This window comes from Peromyscus eremicus, chromosome 14 (genome assembly GCF_949786415.1).
Source record: "Peromyscus eremicus chromosome 14, PerEre_H2_v1, whole genome shotgun sequence".
Lineage (NCBI taxonomy): Eukaryota > Metazoa > Chordata > Mammalia > Rodentia > Cricetidae > Peromyscus > Peromyscus eremicus.
Genome location: NC_081430.1, coordinates 49,493,460 through 49,503,621, shown reverse-complemented (window position 1 = coordinate 49,503,621; position 10,162 = coordinate 49,493,460). Strand labels below are relative to the sequence as shown.

The 10,162-nt window shown below is 38.3% G+C and overlaps 1 protein-coding gene across 5 annotated transcripts in view; it reads left to right on the top strand.

Annotated features, from left to right (window-relative positions):
• Positions 1-10,162, top strand: part of LOC131923817 (cation channel sperm-associated auxiliary subunit beta-like) — a 149,888-nt gene that overhangs the window by 37,988 nt on the left and 101,738 nt on the right. For all 5 annotated transcript variants that reach the window (XR_009382732.1, XM_059278999.1, XM_059278997.1 and 2 more), the window contains 2 exons: positions 2,590-2,650; positions 7,273-7,368. Coding sequence is in view for 4 of the 5 variants with exons in the window: in XM_059278999.1 (XP_059134982.1) it covers positions 2,590-2,650; positions 7,273-7,368 (157 nt within the window). In the remaining variant the exon portion in view is untranslated. The remainder of the gene's footprint in view (positions 1-2,589; positions 2,651-7,272; positions 7,369-10,162) is intronic.

Sequence of the window (10,162 nt, the reverse complement as noted above, 5' to 3'; positions counted from 1 at the left end):
GTGTCTACAAAATAGTCTCCTGAGATTGTGTTCAATATGCAAGTAAATTGGTTAACATTGCCATTTTAATAATGTAGAGTTTCCAAATGATAACCATGTGACATCTTTGCATTTATTTAGATCTTTGATTTCTGCCAACAATGTCATGTGGTCGTCAAGAGTATACCTTTTACATTTGTTCCATTAAATCTACTCCCAACATATAATTTTCTTTCATTTTATAATTTTGCTAAACATATTGTGAGTTCTAACATATTTATTAGTCACCTAAATTTCAAAAGATAATTTTTCCAAATATGCCATTTTTCAGTGGCTTAATTTTCTTCCAGAATTTGGAACATTCTAAAGTCACATAACACTATTGTTTCTAGATAAGAAGTTAGCTTTAAATTGCAGTCATTCTATATGTAATGTGTCATTCTTCTCTGCACATGTTTACATTTTTCTCTTTGTACTTTCCTGACTGGGTTTCTGAGCTGCATATTTTGTGTCTGCTGAATTTTGAAGGCCTTCAGTAATTATTTCTGCATTGTGGCGGGGGGGAAGGCTGGGGTTGGGAGGAGGGAGGACAGGGGAATCCGTGGTTGATATGTAAAACGAATAGAAAATCTCTTAATAAAATGAAAAAAAAAGAAGATAAATGCAAAAAATAAGCACAATATTTCTGCTCTTTTGTTTGTTTGTCTTCTTCTTAGGACTCTTAATTTTAGAAGTCTTAGAAAGCAAGATATTGTCCTACAAGTCTCTAAAACTATTAAGTTTCTTTAGTCACTTTCATTTTTTTCTAAATTTGACAGATAGATGAAAATATAAAATCTGTATGTGTAAGTGGGGTATCACATGGTATTTAAATAAATGTACATATTGTACAATATTGGCATTAGATTAGATTACTCTCTTCTCAAATATGTATCATGTTTGTTCTTGTTTTTGTTTAGGGTTTTTGTTTCTTTCATTGACATAGCATCTCATGTCTTATAGTAAATACATTAAAGTCCTGTTTTTTAACTTTTTGAGATACATAATATATATTATTAGTATCTCCAGTCATGCTACTGCTTCCTTCTCCTTTATGATTGAGTCAATTGTATATCCCTGAATTCCCTTTTTCCTTGTCTATCTTATTCAATTTTCTATTGAGGCTACTTAGTATATATTTTACTTCAGTTGTTCAACTTACAGCCTTATTTTTTGCATTTATCTTCTTTTTTTTTCATTTTATTAAGAGATTTTCTATTCGTTTTACATATCAACCACGGATTCCCCTGTCCTCCCTCCTCCCAACCCCAGCCTTTCCCCCCCACAACCCACCCCCTATTCCCATCTCCTCTAAGGCAAGGTCTCCCCTTGGGAGTCAGCAGAGCCTGGTACAGTCAGTTGAGGCAGGTCCAATCCCCTCCTCCCTGCACCAAGGCTGAACAAAGTGTCTCAGCATAGGCACTAGGTTCCAAAAAACAGGCTCATGCACTAAGGACAGTTTCCATTCTCACTGCCTGGGGGCCCCCTAAACAGTTCAAGCTAAATAACTCTCACTTATCCAGAGGGCCTAGTCCAGTACCATGGGGGCTCCTCAGCTATTGGTTCACAGTTCATGTGTTTCCACTAGTTTGGCTAGTTGTCCCTGTACTTTTTCCAATCATGGTCTCTATATCTCTTGCTCATATAATCCCTCCTCTCTCTCATCGATTTTCTTTGTGTCTTTTCTACTCTCTTTGGAATTATCTATGCATTCATTCATTGGCACAGTTTCCTTCAGTCTATGCACAGATTTGTAAAAATAGTATTTAATTCATTGCCTGTTAGCCAAACTGAGTCAACTGACTGTCTGCATTTGCCCCCATAGTATCAGTTACATTTGCCTATTGTCATTGTTTTGTTTGAAAACTGGACACTGTAGGTAACATCTTGTGGCAACTCTGGATTCTGGTTCTTCTAAGAAATTTTATTTTTACTGCTAGTCTAAAAAACAGATAATTTCCTTGGTAAAAAAGAAAAAAAGAAAAGAAAAAAACTGCAAACTATTTTACCTGTAGTTTTGATTATCCTGCTAGTTTTTATCTTCCACTGCTTTTTCTTTTTAGAGCTGTTCTGGGAGTATTCTCTACATTGGTGTAGCAAAGTATTTAGACATGTTTTCTATGTAAATTTTAGAGCTCCCCATATTTATTGCTCTCCTGTTCCTGGGATTTCCCTCTTAAATTTCCAAATGTTCTGCCAGCCTCATGACTTGACTGTGACTTATCTAGTCAGTAATGCTTTAGCTTTGTGCTTGCTGGGCAGTTCCAACATGTGGCCATAAAACTACAAACAATGATGCAAAATATCCTTGAATGTGTGTGTGTGTGTGTGTGTGTGTGTGTGTGTGTGTGTGTGTGTGTGTGATTTTACTCATATGTGACTGTAACACGGGAAACATCCCTAACAGTGAAATTTGCTATTGAAAACCCTTTATCTATAAGTGGACCATATGTATATATATTTGGATATTTTTGACTTATTTTATTTTAAAATTATTAGGCAGGATATACCAAAATAAGTGTTGTTATTAATGTTGTAAAATAATGTATGCTGATTTCTTCTTTCTTCAAGTTCAACAATCGGGCTCTTTGGTTCATTGATATTCCTAGAGAAAGCATCACAGTAAACACAGGTAAGAGGGATCTGAAGTAATTCTTGTACTCATGGGTCTGTATTGCCAAATTTAGCAAATAAAAGCATTGACTTCATGTAATAAATCACATCTTATCTCATGTGTCGTGTGACAGGTATTTCCTGGGGAGACGTAAAACACATGTGTACTCACCCCAGAAAGGGAGCCAGCAGCAGACTGAAGTAATTATTGTACCAGTGTCCACTTTGGGGAACCACTGAGTTTTTTCAGGGGTTTCCTAAGCAAGTTGTGAGGGGTTCCTCATGAGGAACAGGGATAACACAAGTGTGGCTACAGCTCCAGAAAGCTCACCCTAACTTGGGTTGTAACTCCCCAAACCTGCAACCCTGAAGATTTCTACAAGCTTGCTACAGTTCCACAGTTGGGACATCTCTCTTTCCTGGGATGTCTAGTCAGTCTCTACCCTCTGCAAATGTTTACTCCCCCTTACATAGTTGGGTGGAGGCATGGAGAATCTTCTACAGTTCTGTTCTGGATTTGTACCCTTTGGTTTACCTACTGAAACTGGTGAGCCAAGGCCTGCCCCCTTGAGGGAATGTTTCAATTTGGAGAGAACATTATAATTTGGAGGAATGTTCCATACAACATCATATAAATGCCCCCATATAGTTGTGTGGGACACACTAATAATTATTTGTGGTTTATCTGAAATTCAAATTTAACTGGGTATTTTATCTGGCAGTCTTACAAGTTGTGTGGGATAATATGTTTATATTATATAGCAATATATTTTTATACCATGCTTTATTTAAAACAAACTCATTTTCTAGAAGTTCGAAATTGTAATATTGAGGAAATTGGGCCTTGATATATTTTATTGAAGTGGAATTAATTTGAAAATGTTACAGGATGTAATATGTGATGTATTATTTTGTTATGGAATCTACTCATAAGTGGTGTGTGGAAGTACAACATCACATACTGCTGTAAATACCCAGAGGGAGAAGAGGAGGAATATTAAATTCCAGGAGTTGGGAATATTGAGCTAGTGGACCAAATTGATACCTTTTCAGTCATGGGATATACTCCCATATGTGAAAAATGGTGGGACTCTTATGATATATGCAAAATAAATGCTGAATTAATTTTGCCTATAGAAAATAAAAATGTTTATTTTTTTATTTCATTTTTTAAAAATTTCAACATCTCCCTGCCTTAGCCATCATAATTGCCTATAAGCCATTCATCTAGGGATAGAACATAATTCTCCCTTCAAAAGTTGTCATGTGGACTGGTGCTGTTATTTATTATTAGATTTGTTTTGGCAACCATATATTTGAGATTTCATGAGTGCATCTTTCCTGTCATATAGAAGATGCAATCTTGCAAGTAACATCCTGGTCCTCACTAGCTCTCACAGTCTTTCCACCACACCAGTGGTTCCACAATGTTCTCTGAGCCTTAGGTGTAGGGGTTGTGTTATACATGTAGCTGGGCACTCTATGTGCGCCAGAAGTTTTCCTGTGTCCCGCAGCAAAGTGATCCTAAATAAACACACAGAGGCTAAAATATATTTCAGGGATTTTATCCTTAGTGAAACATTAGCCCTTAATATTTTATTTTGAAACTGGATCTAACTATGTAGCTCTGACTGACCTGGAATTTGGCTTTGAGGACACAAAGATCTTTTTGCCTCTGCCTCCAGAGTGCTGGGATTAAAGGAATGTGCCAAACACACCCGGCAGTATTTTATTTTTAAAACAGCCTTACTGCATAATTGTACAATAATTCTTCAGTTCAATTTTAGTTCATTTCATCACTAAGGGCAGAAACTCTATGGCCATCTGTAGTCATCACCAAGTCTTTTCTCCTCACTACCTATCATCTTTCCCAAATACCTAAAACAAACAATATCTCATTTATTTCTGTCTCTGTTTGTCTTCATATTCTGGCCCTTTCCATCCTCCTATTTAAGTATAATTACGTGCCCATGACAAACATCTTCCTATCTCTCCCTAGAACCTAACCACCCAAGACTCTGGGAACCACCATTCAGTTCTGACCTATAAAAGCAACTTCTTTATATTTACGTGTAAATTAGACAATGCTAGTATTTGTCATTCTATGCATGGGTTATTTCATCTAATATACTGTTCTCTAGATTCATCCATGTTGTCTCAAATAACAAGATGTCATAGTATTCATATGAGTGTGGGTATACTGTGGGAGCCGTTTTTAGGTTCCTCGTGGCTTTACCCAGCAGGTCTGCATAGAGAGGATGATTGGACCACGGGCCAGAGTGCAGGTGTCTGAGATGGTCTGCACTTGGCTGTGCTGGAGGGGAGGTCTTTTGCTTCACCCCCTTGGCATTTCTATAAATACCTTAGGGAAGAGATAGTCAGGGCCTATTGGAATAGGTTCCAGGCCCTCTCGAGGCTATCCTATATTTTCTGTTTATCTCCACATTCTAAATCCTTCTATCTAATACTTCCTGCTGTTTGCACTCAAGAAAACTCTGGGGAGCTGTGGGGTTGGTGGGTAAACACCCGGCAGTATACTACATTTTCAGTATTCATGCCAATGAAAATGGATATTTTGGGTGACTGTTCTGATTATGGTGAGTAGTACTATAAAAATAAGATGGCAGCAGACAGGCATCTCGTTGACACATTGATCTCACTACCTTTAGCTACATACCCAGTGGTAGGATTGCTGGATTATTTTTAATGTTTTGAGAAGTCTCCACACTGTTTTCCCTGAAAACATTAATTTACATGACTATAACAGTGTTAAAGGGTTGCTAGTTCCCAACATCTTTACCAACATTATTATCTTTTGTCTTTTTGGTTATGGATATTCTATCATGCATAAAATGATATCATGTCATGGTTTGAATCACATTTCCATGGTGATTAGTAATGTTTAATATACCAGCTGGTTATTTGCATGTCTTCGGAGAACTGCCCATCTTAAAATCTATTTGTTTCTTGTTATTGAACTATCATGGAATCTCTGGGATGAATCCCATGGTGAATGATCATTTTACTGTGTTAATGATTTATGTTTTCTAGTATTTTCAAAGATTTATTTATTATTATTTTATCTGAGTGTTTTGTCTACACATACGCATGTGCACCATGTGGGTACAGAGTTCACAGAGGCCAAAAGTGAGTGTTTGAAGCCCTGGAACTGGAGGTAGAGATGGCTGTGGTGGCCCTGTGGTTGCTGCCAGCTGAACCTGGATCCTCTAGAAGAGCAGCCAGTGCTTTTAACCACTGAGCAATCTCTTCAGCTCCTGGTATTTGTTTGAGGATATGTTACCTTAAGGTTCATCAGGAATGTTGACTTGGCATTTTCTCTTTATGGTCTGCCGTTATCTGGTTTGGTATCAGGGTGATACTGACTTTGCAGAATGTGTTTAAAAGTATTCCTTCTATTTCATTTATGGGCACTAGTTTGATAAGAAATGCTGTTAATTCTTCCTTACACATTTGGTCAAATTCATTATTGCCACCCTCAGGTCCTGTACTTTCCTTTGACAGGTACTTTAAAATAATATTATATTGTTTCACAAAAGGGATATGGTTTTTTTTTTTCCTCTCTGTAGCTGTCAGAGAGTAATGGAATTTTCCCTAGTTCCAGCCTTGAGAAAATTCCTCCCAGAATCATGAGGAAGATACTGCGTTCAGAGTGGAGTATCTGAGGGAAAGGAATCTATGTACACTATGCTCTTTTGTCTGTTTACTGTATTCCTTTATGACAAAACTCTATCTATACAGCTTCAGTTCTGTCCTGAGTCTCAGTTCTTCTTTGTACCTACTTTTTCTGTCCCCTCATAGCTCTGGTAATAACTAAGCCCTTATGCTTTTGGTCTCATCTTTGTCCTTTGTTCCTTAGTTCTCCATCTATCCTTCCTGACTCCTTACCCCTGGCTCTGATAAACTCTACGAGAGATCTGTTTTACCCTCTACAGAATCTCTGTCTTTCTCTCTTCTCTCTGGCCATGCAGTTCTGTGTCTGCCTCTGGAATTCTGCTCCAGTCTTTCCTGAACCTGGTTATGCAAAAACCTCCTTCGTTCTCAGTCAATTTCTCTGGAAAGCCACTAGGCCTGAAGGCAAGGGATGGTCTGAGCTTCATTTGTACAAGAAGCAGAGCTATGCATATACAGCTGCTTGTCTCCTAGGCTCAGCAGGGGAGTTAGTTACCTAGAGGTTCAGCAGGTTTGAGAAGTTGAACTGTTTGCCAAATGGTCTAGTAATATATGGGCCCACAAGAAATTCATAGCAAGGCACAGCTGAATATTAAGGCTGTATTAATATTCAGTAATAAATGGCTTCCCATTTGATGGATGCTTGGTCAGTTAAAGTATAGCTTTAATACACAGCTGAATCTCTATAATGTATTGTTGCAGCCCACAAGAGGAGAGAAATTAGGATCTAAATTTACTAGCATTAAGATACATTGTTGTGGCAGTAAAATCATTTCATAATTCTTTTCCATTATTTCACCAGAAAATAAGTTTTCAGAAAAATATGTAAAATGTGACACATAGATGTAGTGAAAATGACTGTAAAAGGAAAAGGTATTGTTGTTGGTAGTGTTAACATTCTTCCATTTCATCAACATGACATGTAAAAAGTTGTTTATCTCTTGTTTTTAGACATCGCAGCTGTAGAAGAATGGATAATAAAGGTCACAATGCATAAAGGATTAAACATTTATGATACTGAAGGGACCCTACTGGATCTTGTCCGAGGTAAATATCAGCACATAAAGTAGAATGGAATTCACATACTGTTTGGAAAAACTTTGATGACTACCACACAGTGCCAAATCCCAGATGGCCATGACCACAGCCTGATGGCACAAACAAGATACACACACACACACACACACACACACACACACACACACACACACACACACACACACATATATATGGCAGTATGCAGAAATAGGATTGGTCTGTTTGAGGAGCTGAGAGGACCCCTTCTTGCTGAAGCACAGAAAATGATGGCATGGTTGGTGTCCCCTGAGTTTGGAAAAGCTGGCAGGGATTGTGGGAAAAGTGGGGGCTTTTTACTAGCTATAACAAAAAGGCATCAATTGAGTACATTGAGTAGGAAGGTGATACATTCTGACTTAAGCTTTGGAAAAGGTCCCAGGGCTAGGTGCTTGTCAGCCAAAGACCTACTCTTGGGGAAGGATGGCAGGAATGGATTAAAGGCCATAGCTAGCAGCTGTTGTATCACCACACCCAAGAGCTGCCTGTAAACCTCAGGCTGTGGTGCATGCAGTGCAGAAGGTGAGCAGTAGCAGCCCAAAGAATACACTTTGTAAGTAGAGCAGATGGGATTCCTGATAGCCAGGGGTGAGGGAAGTGGGGCATCAAGGATGAACCTTCTGCTTCTTCTGGAGCAATCAAGTAGAGCAGTATCAGTTCCTGGAAGTTAGAGATAGGAGGAGCAACACAAGGAAGTGGGAGTCAAGGAGAAAGGTGAGGGTGTGGTTCTAAGTCTGTATTCACTACTAATCTCACAAGAGATGCTTAAAAATCCTGTCTGTGCTGCTTCATATCTAATACAGACTACAATAGACCCAAGCTGTGTGTCTAAATTCTGTATCGTATACATAAACTGTTTTTAATCACAGGTCAACAGTGACCTTCATATTGGTCACTTCTTTTCTCTCTCTCTCACTTGGCAGCAGACAAACCATAATTGCTCTCTAGTTTTTTATTTTTGTTTTTTGTTTTTTTTTCCCCCAGAAACAGAATTGTTCTTTAATCAGAACAATTGAAGAGCCTTAGTCTCTTCAGGAGTGGAGACTGTGCAAGTGGCAGATGAGGGGTTAGGGACTTCATCCGACAAAAAGGGGAACTTTGGGAATATGTTTCCATAGGCAAGTCAGTTCCCTTGCAGTTGAAAAGTGGTAATTGTGGGAGCCCGTTTTTAGGGTCCCCGTGGCTTTACCCAGCAGGTCTGCATAGAGAGGATGATTGGACCATGGGCCAGGCCTGAGTACAGGTGTCTGAGATGGTCTGCACTTGGCTGTGCTGGGGGGGGGGGGGTTGTCTTTTGCGCCACCCCTTGGCATTTCTATAAATACCCTAAGGCAGAGACAGTCAGGGCTCATTGGAATAAGTTCCAGGCCCTCTTGAGGCTATCCTGTATTTTCTATCTGTTTATTTCCACATCCTAAATGCTTCTATCTAATATTTCCTGCTGTTTACACTCAAGAAAACTCTGGGGAGCTGTGGGGTTGGTGGGTAAATGACCCGCAGAATGGCACCATGAACAGGGACTTAAAAAAAAGGGAGGGGAGGACTAAAGATAAATGAACAGGGACTAAAGGCAAAGGAAAATAATAGCTTTATTATAGAGTTTTTGATGAAAGTGTGTTGTCAGGTCCTGCCAGTCAAAAAAAAGGGACATGTCTGGTGTTGTAATGGAATATGAATATTAATAAGGGCAGGGGTTTTTATCCTCCAGAGAAAAGAAAAAAATGAACTGGAAGGATGTCCGATACTGCAGCGCAAAAATCTCTTCTATCAAATTTTCTATCTTCTATTTCTTAATTTTTATCTGTGAAAAATAAGTATAAGGTATAGTGTAGTAATATAGTGTAGGAAAAACTTAGAAATGTAAGATCGTGTAGGAAAATTTAAGTTTACTATGAATGTATTTTCAAGCTAACAAAAGTCTTTCAGGGCAATTTCGCCATCTTTAGCCTTTTGAACAAACAACCTGCAATGAATGATTCCTTTGCAAATCTAATTAAGCGGAAAAGGAAATAGGCATTCAAAAAGAAATGACTGCTTTATAGATGGGAACAAACTTCAGAAAATCTAGCCATCTTAAAAAGTAGAGTTGCTTCACCTAAAAGTTATTTAAAAAAAAGCTAAATATCACAGCTGCTAACAATAACATTAGAGGCTAAAGCTAATGAAGTGAAATACTAAGTCTTGAAAATGCTTTTTCTCAGAGTAAGCTAATGAAGGAGGTTTCATGAAAGAACAGCTATGTTCTTGACTCTTGTATAGTAGCAGTTTTGGTGAAAATATTGGGCTAATAAAAATCTATCAAACATCAACATTGTTAAAGAACTCATGGCACATACAGCTTTTAAAAACTAAAAAGGAATTGTATCAGAGTTTGGTGATGAGTATAAAAAGCAACTAAATCAGTTTTCCTGATATTAAGGTTCCACCTTGCAGTCTGGGGATAGTAAGAGAATAAAGAGGCTTCCAGACTGCTGAGGAGTTTGAGACAATTGTAACTAAGTTTCAGCAATGTTTTCAGGCCTGCTGAAAGCTGCAGGTCTGGAACCAGACTCCAATTTAGACAACTGTCTTCTCCTGTTGGGAAATTGTTGAGTTGCCAGCTAAGCAATTCAGAATAGAATTTTCCTTACAAGGTTTTTCTTTTCTCTTTTCTTCCTTTTTGGGTTTGCTGTAAACTGACATAGCTCTTAATAGAGTTGTTATAAAACATCTGAAATGCATAGCAACAGAAGTCACTAAGTCCCAGAGTTAAGAGAGAGCCGTTAAA